Source organism: Artemia sp. Qi Xiang Cuo, chromosome 11 (genome assembly GCF_049724085.1).
Source record: "Artemia sp. Qi Xiang Cuo chromosome 11, ASM4972408v1, whole genome shotgun sequence".
NCBI lineage: Eukaryota > Metazoa > Arthropoda > Branchiopoda > Anostraca > Artemiidae > Artemia > Artemia sp. Qi Xiang Cuo.
In genome coordinates, this window is record NC_142804.1 from 56,341,649 (window position 1) to 56,357,924 (window position 16,276).

General features: G+C 35.6%; 1 protein-coding gene across 1 annotated transcript in view; it reads right to left on the reverse strand.

Moving 5' to 3' along the window:
- The window catches only part of LOC148947161 (uncharacterized), a 171,475-nt gene that overhangs the window by 21,874 nt on the left and 133,325 nt on the right, over positions 1-16,276 (reverse strand). The window contains exon 5 of the mRNA XM_089096907.1: positions 8,523-8,688. Coding sequence (XP_088953033.1) covers positions 8,523-8,688 — 166 coding nt within the window. The remainder of the gene's footprint in view (positions 1-8,522; positions 8,689-16,276) is intronic.

A 16,276-nucleotide genomic window follows, 5' to 3' on the forward strand; every position in this document is an offset into this window, starting at 1 on the left:
TTTCCGAAAAATTCCTCTATATAAAGTTCCTCCCATGTAAAATTCTTCCGCTGGGAAACTATCCTCGGACAATCCCATCCCTGCTGCAAATCTTTCTCAGAAATATTTTTGCTTACTATTCAGCCTCAAAAAGACTCCTTACCATAGATATATTTGAATAAAGACTCGTATACATTTAGTTTCTGATTCCTTTTGAGGTCATTGGTGACTATCCCTGTTTGAAAAATACCCCCTCCCCCCTGAAAAGTTTATCCCCCAGAAATGTTCCATGGAGAATTTCTCCTGGTGATAATACAACCATGGAAATTTCTCCCGTGGAAATCCCCCCCCCCAAAAAAAAAAAGAAGATCCCAAGAGAATTCCAACTCCGCTCAAAACTTCCCCCTGAGAGTTCCCTCAGAGTGTCTCAACATGTACAATGGGATCAACAAAGAGAAAAAAGACAAATAAAAAACAATCTGTATAAAAATTCTGGTAAATTCACCCTATGTAAAATTTCCCCTGAAAAGTTCACCCCCAGAAATTTCCATCCCAATGGGAAATTTTTACTATGGAAAATCCATCCCCAGTATATCACGTGCCCCCTTTGGAAAGTGTCAGTGTACGTCCATATAACAAATACTATATGTACACAATGGGAGAATTTCATATCTTGTAGTCCTTTCTCTCGTGATTCTGAGGGGTCTTATCATCTCTAAAGACATATCTATTGTACCTTTCAACAATACTGAACAAAATGGCTATCTCAAAATTTTGATCTGACGACTTTCAGGAAAAAAGGGCGTGGGACAGGGGCTAGTTGTCCTCCAATTTTTTGGTCACTTGAAAGAGGACTCTAGATCTTTTTATTTCCTTTTGAATCAGTTGTCTTGCAATATACTATATTCTGTACTACTGTGTTGGTACGGTCACCCTGGAAACCACAAATAAATCTGAATACATGCTGCTTTTTCTGACAAACACTAAAAAAATCAATTTCTATTGATAGGGGCTTGTAACCTGCATAGTGAGTTTCTCTGATACGCTGAATCTGATGGCGTGATTTCCATTAAAATTCTTTGACTTTTATGGAGTGTTTTTTTTACCTTTTTTGAAAATTTAGCAAATTTTCTCAGGCCCACTGATGGGTAACACTATACTTAAAAAATATTATATATATTTTCATCAGTACAATAAGCAAATTTTTTCGTACATCTATTGATATCAAAACTGATTCCAGATCATCAAGAATCTAATTTTTTTTCTTTTGCTAACTTTTCATTTTTAGTTAGTAATACTTGATAAATAAATAATTATTTTTGCCTTAACGCTGGAAGCTAAAAGTCACTGATATAGACCAACGGGTCTGCTTCCCTATGGTTTTGATGTGAACGTAGATGCAATGAGAAATAAATTCGTTGATAGATGAAACAAATAAAAAGTTTTAAATAGTTTAAAAATAGTTTAGTATTACAAAAGATTATTTTCAAAAGAGTAAAAAAGAGTATTTGCAATTAGTTTTCCGCGGGACGAGCAACAACTCCAAAAAATAATAACGTTGGTAAAAAGAATAACGTTTGTAAAAAAATAGTAGAAAATATAAATTTAGTGCTAGATAAGTAGTTTTAATACTGATTTTGTGAAAAATAACATTTTGTTTATAAAAAAATATGTATCCAGCCGGGAAATATTCTATTTTATGTCATAAATTTGCTAAGTATGTCCCTTTTATGTCCCAAATTTCTAAAATTGTCCTTTGGACATAAAATATGTCCAGTTGGCAACCCTGATTACTAACTATTCCGTGATGACTTATCGAGAAGGAAAGAAAAATGGCACTCAAGTTCTTATTGGTTGAAGAGAACGTTTTTCTTGGTAACTCTTTAGCTTAGGAAACTCATTCGAGTAAAAGCATGGAATCGCTCTCTAAGATATACGACGGGAAGATTATACATGTTGCAAATGAGAAGGGGCGATAACATATTGGCTAGATCAAAGACTACATGAATTATAAACAAGCCACTCCAAATCTGTTAATAGGATCTGGTATTCTCCACGTGTACATTTGAAGTGACCCTATTCTATGTTGGTATGGCAACAGAGATCCCCTTTTTAAAATGAACAAGTCCACTTTTGGGAGGTCATAGCACATTGGAGGTAAAGATAACTTCGTTCCCAACATGTAGAAACCTAGGATGGGGAAATAAACTAGAATAGAATTTTAACGCCTCATTGAAAACTCGAATAAAAAAAAACAGGTTATTTAGGAAGATACAATCTCACTGGACCAACCAGGTCAGCCATCTATAAGAGAAATGCCCGAGCCACGCCATAGTCGCAATTGTTAATAAAAAAGGCCAAGATATACTAATTGAATATGTTTCTTGCTTGATTTTAGCGTCACACATGTGGTACAGAAGTGGAACAGTGAAATGGCAATTTGAAAGCCTGGTATCAACTCACTTGTCCCAACTGTTGCCTACTAATGTCTTTATATCTTTGACCAGATTCATCTTACAGATAGAAAAGCTCCCTCTACTATTATCTCCCTCTACTATTTTTAACGTAAACTAATTATGCTTATAATCTTTAACCTGAATGGTCTGGTCAATCAGAACGCTGGAAAGTAGAACAACAAACTCGAAAAATTACGAGCGGTACACACAACTTCGTTGTAATCGTGCGTAATTTTGACTTATATCGGCAAATGTGACTATAGACGTTTTCGATTGATAATCCAGGTTCTTGCTTTAGAATGTTTATAATGTTATAAACTTATTCACCAATATTTCAGAAATAATGCTAAACAAGAATTAGAAACATCTGTTAAAAGTAAATTCATTTCCTTATATTCATTTCGTATATTTAACTCACTAAGATTATAATAAAGTGGAGAAGCAAAAGAAAATAAACCATGATACGAAAGAAAACACATACAGAACAATATTAAATATAAAAAACAACAACAATGCAAATCAAAATAATCGCATAAGAGTTTGGCATCATACTTATCAAACTTATCATAAGATGTCAATAAATCAGTGGCACTAAACAATGGAATAACCTTTCGGTTCCTATACCAACGAGGAAGATATAAAAATAATTTACAGTAACGGAAATACAATGCCTTAGTGTCCTTCACAAGGCCGTATTCAGGGGGGTTAGGGAGTTTGACCCCCACCCCTCCCCCCGAAATGTTGTCCGACTCGTTAAAAACGTAACAAAAATGAATATAAACACATTTTTGATGGGTTTTTTTTTAAAGAAAATTGTACCCCCCTCGAAACTCAGGGTGTTTTTTCACAGTTAAAAAAAGTTTGGAAGAATAGGAAGATAAGTCTGCAAACCAAGATTAGAATATTAGAAGCTACAATGATGACAGCAGTCAAATATGGTTCTGAAGCATGGGTGCTTCGAAAAGCAGATGAAGATTTGCTAGGTGTTTTCCAGAGAAATTGCTTAACGATTGTTCTGGGCACCCGGCTGACTGACCGTATTTCAAACAATAGGCTGTACGAAAAATGTGGTTCAATACCGATCTCTAGGGCTATAGTGAAAGAAAGGTTGAGGTGGCTAGGCCATGTTGTGCGGATGAAGGATGACAGATTGCCGAAGATTATTCTTTTTGACCAACCATCTAGGGCTAAACGGAAAGCAGGTCACCTTCGTCTGGGTTGGGAGGATGTCATAAAGAAAGATGTAAAGGAAATGGGAACTTCATGGGAGTGTGTAAAAAGGGAGGCTTTGAATAGATTAAGCTGGAGGAGGAGCATGCGTAGCTGTGTTGGCCTCAGGCGGCTCGGTGATGCGGTGAGTTGTTAGTAGTAGTAGTAGTAGTGTCATACTATCGCTATAGATAGATAGATATTTAACAGTCTAAAGCCACAAGGGCCATGGATACAAAAAAAAGCAACTTACAATACATACAACATTATTTTCAGCACTCAACCCCCCCCCCCCCCCTATTATACAAATCTCTATGTGTCATTCGATTGTGTCATTCAAAAAGGTTTTTCAACCGAAAGTAAGGAGCAACATTAAAACGTAAACTGAACAGAAATCATTACGTATATGAGGGGGTTTACCCCTAGTTAGTACCTCGCTCTTTACGTTATTAAATAATAAAAAAACAAGCTTTTTTAACTGAAAGTAAGGAGCGACATTAAAATTTAAAACGAACAGAAATTATTCCGTATATGGAAGTGGCTGTCCCCTCCTCAACGCCTTGCTCTTTACGCTAATATTTGAGTCTTTCTCACAACTCTATTTGATAAAACAATAAAAAAAAATTAGCACAAAGAGCAAGCCGTTGAGGAGGGACAGCCCCTTAAATATACGGAATAATTTCTGTTCGTTTTAAGTTTTAATGTCGTTCCTTACTTTCAGTTAAGAAAACTTATTTTTCTTATTTAATTTCTGAACGTTTTTGAATTAATGCAGCTTTGATTTTGGCTCACCGTACATGAATAATGAAAATGAAATTTGCATATTAATTTACTTTTTTTGGCTAAATGGCTTTCTGGAAATTTTGATCTGACGTAACTTACGAAATAACTTACGTAACGAACTTCTATATTCGTATATTTTTATTACGTAAACGAGGGGTTCTCCCCCTAGACAATACCTCGCTCTTTACACTAAAGGACAAATTTTGTTCCAATTCTTAAAGAATGACCCCTGAATCACAAAGGCCGTTTAATTAGAATATATAGCTTTTTTGAAAGTACTAAAAACACTTTAGCGTAAAGAGCGAGGTATTTACTAGGGGTAGAACCCCTCATATACGTAATAGTTTCTGTTCGTCTTAAGTTTTAATGTTGCTCCTTACTTTCAGTTGAAAAAACTTGTTTCTTAGTTTCATTTATGATCATTTTATAAATAATACTGGGAAATCCACCGGCCCCCGTCACAGAGATGCCCCTTCCCCAAGACAATATCCTCCATGGAAAGATCCTCCCACGTAGCCTCCTCCTCCTCCGACCCCCCTCCCCACCAGAAGAAATCTTCCCTGAAAACGTCTGCATACTTCCAAGTAGAAAATACTATATATAAACAATGGGCAAAGTTCATAACTTGGAGCCCTTCCCCCTGGGACTGTGGGGGATTAAGTCATCCTCAACGACATAGTTATTAGATTTTTCGACTATTGTGAACAAAATAGCTATTTCAAAATTTTGATCGAGTGACTTTGGGAAAAAATGAGCGTGGGAGGGGACCTAGTTGCCCTACGATATTTTTGTCACTTAAAAGGGCACTAGAACTTTTAATTTCCGTTCAAATGAGCCCTCTCCTGATACTCTAGGACCACTGGGTCGATACGATCACCGGAAAAACAAATAGACACGCATCCGTATTTATTCGTATAAACACGCATTGTTAAGATTATATGAGTTTTAGGGGGTGTTTCCCCCTTTTTTCGAAAATAGGGCAAGTTTTCTCAGGCTTGTAACCTTTGAGTGGCAAGATTAAACTTGATGGAACTTATATATTTGAATCAGCATAAAAACCCGATGCTTTTGGTGTATCTATTGGCATCAAAATTCCGTTTTTTAGAGTTTCGGTTACTACTGAGCCGGGTCGCTAGTTACTTACAGTTCGTTATCACGAACTGTTTGATGGTCCACTTCGAACTGCAGTTACCGTTAAATCTAAATTTATCTCTTGATGTTTTTTTTATTGATGATCCAACTTTATACGCCTGTATGTGTGGGATATAAATAAGTAAATTAATTAGTGACAATATTAGCCTATATAGTAGCCGTAGTGCACCTCTGCCAAATATGCCAGATAGGGAAGGCCATCAGTTTCGTTGTTAGCGACAGTTTCGTATACACACACACACACACACACACTATATATATATATATATATATATATATATATATATATATATATATATATATATATATATATATATATATATATATATATATATATATATATATATATATATATATATATATATATATATATATATATATATATATAAATATAAGTTTGTATTTGTCATACTATCGCTATAGATAGATAGATATTTAATTCTCTAAAGCCACAAGGGCCATGGGTACAAAAAATAACAAACAAATCTTTGGAGCATTAAGAATATACTAAAAACAGATTATGCTAATTTCGTATATACATCTATTTCGTATGCTAATAACAATATAACAATAACAATATGGCACAGGACGAATTAATTTGAGACCATGCACCTATTACAAATCAGTCTTAAAATAAATAATATTGAAGAATAATATAATAGACAGTTACTAAACATTAAATAATAAAGATAAAGCAAAAAAGGCGAAGGTTCACATTCAATAGCATCGAAAATCACATTGCCGAAAAAAGAAAAAAAAGAAACTGGGAAAATTGTGTTTCAAACAAGTAAAACAAATATACCAGGTAGTAGAACAATTGTAAAATAGTTAAATATAGAAATCCAAGACTATATACAACTGCAATGTGAAGGGGAATATTAGAAAACTGAGAATGCACAAAAGCAGAATGAGCAGTTGATAATGCACCAACGGCAAGGGCGGTTTTTAGGGAAGGGACTGGTATATAACTTGCCCCGGAAGCAGAAATTTTAGGGGCGTAAAATTTCAAACAAATAATCTAACGATTATAATCATTTTGTAATTTTTGGAAAAATAAAGTAGAGGACGTAGTTTAGATTAAAATCTTTAATAGATTAATAAAACAAAATAAAATTAATTAAAGAAAATAGTAAAACTAATTAAATTAAAATAATTAATAATAATTAAATAATTTAAAAAATAAATTAAAACGCATAACAGAATAAATTATTGATTAATTAATAAATTCAAAATAATTTTGTTAATAAATGAAAATTTTCTAAAATTCGGCCTAAACGTTTTGTGGGAGACAGGGGGGGGGGTGCTAATCAAGATTTTGTCCCGGATGTAAGAGAGGCCAGAACCGTCACTGACTGAAGAAGGAACAGGGGAAATAGAAGAAGATAAAGAATTTCGTCAATAAGGTCTCCGGATGTCGTTTTTCCCCCTTCTGCAACTCGGTTTTCTATAGGACGTAGTGTTAGGGGTTGACTGTGGAAAATTAGTAAAATGTGTTTTTACTCCTGTAGATACAAGGTCTTTATCTAAAAGTTTAAAAGACAGACAAATTCTGGCCTCGCCATTGGACTTACTGCTTCAAGATTAGGGAAGTTCCATCTTTAAACCCAACATTAAATTCTTGTGTAGATGCTAGGTTTCGGCAGAGTACAGCTGTATTGTTAACAAAGGCTGATGCAGTGAAGATGTCAAACTAAAATAGCCAAGGTACAGGATGTTTTTTTTTGTTTTCAGCAGAAAAAAATGTTGGAAAATAGGAAAGTCAGTCCTAAAACGGTGAAAATTCTAGTTTAGCTACCTTTTGCTTTCTTGGATACGGGTTAGCTTGGGAAAAATGAAACTTTCAGTGATGAATCCAGGGCCAAAAACATACACTAGGCAGGTATTGCCAAGCTACTGTGTTAACCTTCTTCTGATTTCTAAGTCTTAGAAATTTGCCTACTTGACACCTATTGGAATTTCGACAAAACATCATTAGGCCTTAATTTTCAGATCTCAGTTTCTTTTTCTCTGGGTTTTATTTTTGAAAATTCGATTCCTGTTATTTGAGAACAGTTTTAAGCCATATCAATGCGTTTTTTAAACTTTAGGAAATATATTTGCAGATCTTTGAAACCTCATAAATTGGGATTCAGCAAAATTGTAAGTCTGAAAATACTTGCCTTGTACTTCGTTTAAGCAGAAGATCTATTTAGCAAGTTTTCACCTCTGTAACGCATAGATTTTTAAAGGTCAGTGCCCTCTAGAGGGAGGAGTGGAGGTAGGTACTTCAAAATACCTTGAATATTGTTATTTTTTTAGTTTGTCAAAATAACTTTCCCAAGACATACTACAGTCAATAAATCCATCCCCGAAAGTTCCATTTTCCTAACCGAACCCCTTTCCAAGATAGTAAGAAGTAACTAAACTAGGATTTTACCCCTAAAACTAAGATTATTAAGAAACGGAGGTGCATGAAGCCACTGCAATGATAGTTGTCAACTATGGTCCTACAAAGTGGGTGCTTCGAAAAGTCGGGGGAGATGTAAAGAGATGTTGTTTAAGGATAGTTTTGGATGTGCGTTTGAGCAAAGATATATCAAACAAAACGCTATATGGAAAATGTGGTGCGATCTTACTTTGATAATTAAAAAAAAACATTAAAATAGCTTGCTTACGTTATATGGATGAAAGGTTGAGCTTTTTTTGTGCTTTTGAAAAATTGTTCTTTTGAAAATCCAGTTGGTCCAAGTGGAAAATTGAACGTCTTCGATTGGGAAACGAAAAGGTCACAGAACAGGTTTGAAAGAAATTAGAACTTTACAGTAGGGCCTAAAGAATGAAGCATTGCACAGGGTGGAGTGGAGAACTTTCCACAGCTTTGCCGGACTCGGATGGCCACGATAACCGGGTAGCAATGTGGTCAAGAAAAAAGAAAGAAATCCTAAACTAAGGAAAATTTCTTACCAGTATGTGAACGCTGATGTATCACAAGTTGGCCACTTTGTATGAAATCTTTTCCACAAATTTTACAATGGTGTGGTCTCTCGCCTGTGTGAATTCTTCTGTGTCTATGGAGTTTTCCTGAATGTTCGAAGGCTCTACCACAGATATCACATCTGTACGGCCTTTCCTGAAATAATTTAGAATCCATAGTTACTATTTTTTTTTTCTAAACTACTTATCACAATAGCATAGCACACGGTTGACTAAATTTCGTATAGACTGTGGCCTTCGAAGCACCGTTCTCAACCTCTGTTGCAAAACTGGCAAAAGAAACGTGTATGCACAAGGGTTGAAGTAAACATAATGATAACAAAAATTTCTTACCTAGATAAGATACGAGATGAAGATAAAAAAAAAAACCATAAGCACTTCCCAACCCTTTCAAACAATAACAAAAACGCCTTAAAATAAAATGTCTTGCTAAATGTATCATGTGTAATGTGACCATTAATCTACGAGGCGTGTTTTTTAATTAAGGTCCGTTTGAACATAAGTACACAACGAAAGATTATTTCAGAAAAGTATATTTATTTTCAGAAAGTGCATACTTTACTCTATTTTTCGACATAGTTACCAAGTTTTATGAAACACTTATCATACCTCTCAAATAATTTTAAATTAAAGTCTTTATAAGAACTTGCCGCCGGCTCCAATAACCAAGAGCTCACACTGCTCACTGCTATTTTTACGTCGTCATCTTTTTAATGGTCGCCACTGAGGTGGCAACCGGTTGAACTGGAGATGAAACATGGGTTTCCTATATCATGCCCAAATTGATGCAACAGAACATGGAATGGAAACACACACCCACCCCTGAAAATTTGAAGGCCGAAAACATCTCTCACAGCGCAAAATCATTGCGTCGGTCTTCGGGAATAGGAATGCTGTTTTTTTGGTCGACTTCTTGCAACGGAGGAGCCACTATCAATGCAGAAGCATATTTCCTAACCCTAAGAAAACTCTGCAGAGCGAAAAAAAAGAAAAAAACATGACAATGCCAATGACCTCATACTGCTGGTCAGACCCGTAATTTGTTGGACTGCTTTGGCTAAGAAGTTTTAGATCACCCAAAATACAGTCCTGATCTTGCACCAAGTGATTACCATCCGTTTCTCCACCTCAAGTAACACCTCAGTGGCAAACGTTACAATGATGATGACGACGTAAAAACTGAAGTGAATTCCTGATTAGCGGATCAGGCGGCAAGTTTTTATACAGAGGTTACTTTAAAATTAGTTGAGAGGTAAGATCAGTATTACGACAAACTTGGCAACTACTTTGTTAAATAGAGCAAAATATGTACTTTTTGAAAATAAATTTACTTTTTTTAAAATAATCATTCGTTGCGTACTTATGATCAAACGGACCTTGATTAAAAAACACGCCTCGTATATATAGCATCCAGGACAAGTCTTGGCATTTATATATTATTTTGTTACCCCCTCCCAAATCCCAGAGAAAATAAGACGCAAGGGCTCTATAAGCACAGGCATCAGCTGTTTCAGAGGAACTACAATAAACATGTATATTGTCGGTACTTACGTGTTATAGCGACCACACCGAAGAAGTGATTTTAGGTTAATCCTAATGAAATATACCAAAATGTGATGGAGATATAATATTATAGAAACAAAACTATGGAGACAACAACAGAGAATTATGGAACGCAGGCCGCGCAGAACGCATTATATTAAATACCTAAACTGACCGCCTCTATATATGAAATATTTGATTAAAATATACCTGCATCGGTTTATCTCGCTCAGGCTAAGCTGATTATCTCCGAGTTGATACAGAAAACCAGTTTCATTACAGATCAGGATCAGAGTATGATCGCTATGACAGGTAAGTACCATATTGTCTATCACAGCTTTACTTAAGCAGATGATAAAGTCAAGGGATCATACAAGGGGAGGCTTTGTGCTCCCCCTTTGATCAAAAATCTAAGATTTCACCCAAATTTTTGTGAAATTCACCTATTTTCCTTCTTTTATTTAGCTCAATTCTCCCTGAATACTTCTGCCTAAGAGTGATAAAAAACGCAACGGATACTAAGGGTTTTATTTTGCGATTGTGAAAAAAATTAAATACAAGTTGTATTTTCAACGACAACAACAAAAAACATGACACTGATACAACATTCTGACTATAAATGCCTATTCAGAACTCAATTCCAGCTACAACTCCAAGCCCAATTTTATGTAACATTTTCAAAAATCATTTAACGCGCAATTTCGCACTTCATTAATAATACATTTACACAAAAAAATACTGACTGAAACATTTATTGTACAGCTAATATACAACAACTTGTGCAGCTAGTGCAGCTTGAACAGAGCAACTGAACATTTCCTGATATTTGTGTAGTACTGTGAAACTGTGATTGAAACACTGTGATTATAACAGCAGAACAACTGTGGTTTAACCTGTCAGCTGTAACATTGTAATTTGCATCCGAGGGTCATATACAAAAGTCGTGATTAAATACATCTATTTTTTTCAATGGAGCCATAATTTATTCACAAAAAAACAAAAAAAGGCATTAATTTACATCAGTGCATTCCGGTTACCATTTCACAACAAAACATGAAATGCATAAAACATACATAAACATATATGTTTATATAAAAAAAATATATAAACATAGTTTTGTATATCTAAGTACAAACATATTGAAGTCAAAACCAAAGACAAAGTCACAAAGTAGTTCTATTTGTGACATTTGCGCCTCACTTCCATTGCCTTCAGCACAAAATCTCCCACCCCAACAATCGTTTGTGGAGTAGTCCATGTACCCTCCCCTCATTGAACTTCCTGGCTGAAGGGCATTGAATTAAGACCAAACACAATCAAGACCAAGCACAAAGTCACAAAGTACTTCTATTTGCGACATTTGCGCCTCACTTCCATCGCATTCAGCATAAAATCTCCCACCCCAACAATCATTTGCAGAGTATTTGACGTACGGCCCCCCTCCCCCCATTGAACTTCCTGGCTGATGGGCCTGGAATTAAAATCAAACACAATCAAAACCAAGCACAAAGTACTTCTATTTGCGACATTTACGCCTCACTTCCATCACCTTCAGCATAAAATCTCCCCCCCCACCAATCGTGTGTGGAGTATTTGACGTTTGTGGACCCATTAAACTTCCTGGCTGAAGGGCCTTGACTTAAAACCAAACATAATCAAAACCAAGCACAAAGTCACAAAGTACTTCTATTTGCGACATTTGCGCCTCACTTCCATTGCCTTCAGCCCAAAATCTCTCACCCCAACAATCGTTTGTGGAGTATTTGATGTACCCCCCCTCTCATTGAACTTTCTGACTGAAGGGCCTTGGAACGGAGATTAGCACCGCTGGTTTAAACTCTAATGGTTCATTTACACATTGCGGAAATCCATCCGAATCTTTTCGAACAATGGCCCTGAAAACGCTACGTTTAAAGGCAAAGTTTTCAAATAAATGCATCAGCGTGACCCTTCTCTGAAAGCTGTTGAGCAATAGAGAGCGAAATGACACCATTTTTCTTTATTTTCTTATAGCCTGGGTGAGCAATATCATCGAAGCTGGGGTAGCTTTGAACCAATGTTTAAGATGATCAAACTTTTGACAATCCACAGTCATGGATTTTATTCATTTAAAAACCTTGCCAAGAATCCGTCCTGATTTGAGCAAATAGTTGCAGAAAGCTAGAGTGTTTTCAGCCACGAAAACGGACGGAATCTCCGCACGCATTACTAAATCCGGACGGATTTCCGCAATATGTAAATGAACTATAAGAGTGCCGCAGTGCCGCATCCTTTGCCTTTTTCTTAGTTGATGTGAGAATGCCAAGAAGTAGCTCGTCAGAATTTCCCTAACGCCCCACAAATCCTCTGAAAGGCAAGAGTGTTATTGGCTCTTTACTACAGTAGGTTGCATAATTAAAAGTATTACCAAGGCAGTGGCTAGGGGGGATTGCAAGAGGGGACGGCTGTCCGCAGGCACAGTCTCAGAAGTGCCGCCAAACTGAGGTTTTTGTTTACTTATATTGCGGTAGTGATGGAGAGGGAGGGGACTAACATTGTCCTCGAGTGCTGAAACCCCTTTTCCGCCTCTGTGTTTAGGTGTCTCCTTATCTATAAATAGAAAGGAAACGGATTTAACAGACGAAAACAATGAGGAAAATAATGTCTTTTGGAAACACGAATAAGTGTATTTGTATAAACAAAAGTAAGCGTTTAAGCCTATTGATTTTCTATATATTGTGCAGGAATGGATATTAATAGAAGAAATTATTGATGAAAGCGTAATATATATTGAATAAGAAATAGCACAAACAATTATTAGGAATATTCCTTAAATAATCCTTGATTGATTACAAGTCAAAAATGGCGCATTATGTTTATATGCGCAAAGTTGGGGGGGTGGGGTGAAGAGAAATAGACCCAAGGGCCCAGATTATGGTCCCTTATGCTAAATTTGCTTTTTTTGTTATTCGCTAGCTAAAAGATCAATGTACTATTTGATGTGCCTTCTAACGTTCATTAAAATATACTAATGGCAAAACTCACAAATCAGCCCAAGCCCCCTCGCTTTGTAATGGGGCCAGATTTAGTCCTGGTCTACACTCAACACCGTGCTGATTTTGTTGGTTGCATTATTTTGTGTACTTATTTTCTCATCAACAGCTGTTTGATAATGTCAAATAAAGACAATTAGATAGAAAACACAAAAATCAGCGAAGTTTTATATATAGCCTAGGGCTATATCTGGTCCCATTAGGGGGGGGAGGGGCCGTGACATATTTGTAAGGGTAGAATTAAGTGTATTTAGAATGAATGTCAAAAGTTTGATCGAGTTCTATGTATATCTTCGTTCATCAGGTGAATGTTGTACGTTTATAGTGAATTAATCGATAAAGCCACAAATCTCCCCCAATTTCTATTCAAAGGATATGTCCAAAACAAAAAAGGTTTATAACATAATAGTTAAATAGTAAATCGTTGAGTAATATTTCAGCTAAGAAAGTTAGGGGGTTGAATGACGAAAAACAAAAGAAAACTGTTCCCTATTCCAACTTCCCCGCATAATCGAAAACACTTTTGGTAAGCCTACTTGAAAGGTGCAAGTTAAATAACCACCCACAAAACCAAGCACAAAGGAAAATACCTTTTTATGACTTGTTAGTAGAAGTTCCTGTTTCGAAAGACCTTGCAGGACAAAAACAATTTAAGCAATAGGAAATAGTTTATCTTCTTCAAAACTTCCCCATTCTACAATGATTAGGGTTTTCAAATCAAAGCATTTTGATCGATTACGATAATTCAAAAGAAGTTTTGTAATTTATTGTTTGTCGAACAGATTATTTTAAGCTCAGCTCTGTATATCGGTTCGTTAAACTAGGATTCCCATTTTGTGTTTTGGGCTTTTTTTCCAATTTGCGCTATATATCGCCATTTCTAAATTTTAAAGACAGTCGGAAATCAATATTTCGGCTTCACCAGACTTTGGATACCAACAAAAATCTTTTTCATAACTGTTATTAATGACCGCTTGTCAACAACAGACTGTATTGTAGCATAGTATTGCAAATTTGCCATACCAGGGTAGCCTCATTTGTCCCTATATTGCCCAAAGTTTACATATTTCAGGGTCGTCGTTAGCCCGAATCTCTTGTTTGAATCCTCCAATTACAATACCTGAGTTGCCCCTGAGCGATCACACATTTGAACGTTCGAGGTTTAGAGGCGGGTGTGACTGTATAAGATAAGTCTCAAAATTTCACTAATACATGTATTTCTCTATGTTAGATTTTGTGTTTTTCTAAATAATAAAAACCTTTTCTCCTTTAACACTCATGTATTGGTTTTTAGAAAACTATCCAGTTAATGCAACTTTTAAGTATAAAACAACTTAAGTCTTACATTAACTACATTTAATTTTTGTCGGCTCGGTAAGCATTCTAATATATAACCTTACCAAAACTCAAAACAAGTTTCTGGAGATATGATTTCTAAAATCTCAATTGTTTTCCTAAAAACGAACAGGCTCTTAAAATTTTTAATTCTAGACAATTCATACCACTGTCTAGATGAATTATTCTAATTTCATGCAGTCCTTTTATTTTTCGTTGAAAATTTGAAATGTAAAATTTTCAGGAGAGCAGTTACACTATTCTGTTGGTGCGCCACTAGTGGTGCACCGTGGCTTCCTAGTGACTGACGCTCAATGTTTCTACCAAAGAACATTCTGAGAAATCTGTTCAATTTGACCCATGGCTCTGGACCATTTCAAGTTTCTCAGTGTAATTTCACAGATATTTTGAGTTTAGACTTTGATTCTAAGACAATTAATTTAGAAAAAACAAAGTTTTTCCGAGGGAAGTAAAGAGCGAAGATGAAACTTTAAACCAACAAAAATGATTGCTTCACAGTTATCTAACATTTATCAATAGAACTAGTACAAATAAACTAACTAATCATGTTTCCCAATGTTTCTTGGATTATAGAAAACTAGTGCTTTATTATAAACACAAAAACACAAGAATATTGATTTAAAAGTCAAACGTGAGTACGTAGCCTGCCTGTAACAAACTAATCTATAAAGCTTTTCGTAGTCTTTCACTAGCTGTGATATCAGTAACTTGCAGTATAGGCTACAATTAAAATTTCATTATCAACATAAGCATAAAAATTAATAATTTTATTTTAATAACCGCAAAGTCATTGAGCAGCATACAGAAATATTGGATTGATTTATCAGGTAAGATTAAATAAAAAAACAAGTTTTTTTTCAACTGAAAGTAAGGAGCAATATTAATACTTAAAAGAAACAGAAATTATTACTTATATGAGGGTGTTCGCCCCTCGTTAATACCTCGCTCTTTACGCTAAAGCTTGATTTTTTTTTTCTAATTCTTTAAGAATGACCCCTGAATGACAACGGCCGTTTAATTAGAATAAATAGCTATTTTGACAGTAATAAAAAAAAACTTCAGCATAAAGAGCGAGGTATTGACGAGAGGGAGAACACCCTAATATATGTAATAATTTCCTTTCGTTTTAAGTTTTAATGTTGCTCCTTACTTTCAGTTGAAAAAACTTGTTTTTTATTTAATTTCTGATCATTTTTTAAATAATGCTAGGAAATCAGGCACCCGAATCATCGAAAATTCCCTTCCCCCATGGAGCTTCCTCCATGGAAAGATCCTCCCACGTAACCAGCTCCCTCCCCACCGACAAAATCCTCCCTGAAAACGTCTGTATAATTCGCATTAACCTATACTATATATAAACAGTGGACAGGGTTTACGACTTGCAGCCCTTCCCCCCGGGAACTATGGGGGATTAAGTCATCCTCAAAGACATAGTTACTATATTTTTCGACTATGCTGAGCAAAATGGCTATCTCAAAATTTTGATCAGGTGAATGGGAAAAAATGAGCGTGGGAGAGGACCTAGTTGCCCTCCACTAGTTTTGGTCACTTAAAAAGGGTGCTAGAACTTTTAATTTCCGTTCGAATGAGCCCTGTCGCTATATTTTTGGACCACTGGGTTGATAGGATCGCCCCTGAAAAAAAAAACAACAACAAAAAAACACACATCCGTTATCTTCCTTCTGGCAAAAAATACAAAATACCACATTTTATAGATAGGAGCTCGAAACTTCTACAGTAACGTTCTCTGATATGCTGAATCTGATGTTAGTAGTAAGGCCATATAAGATTGAA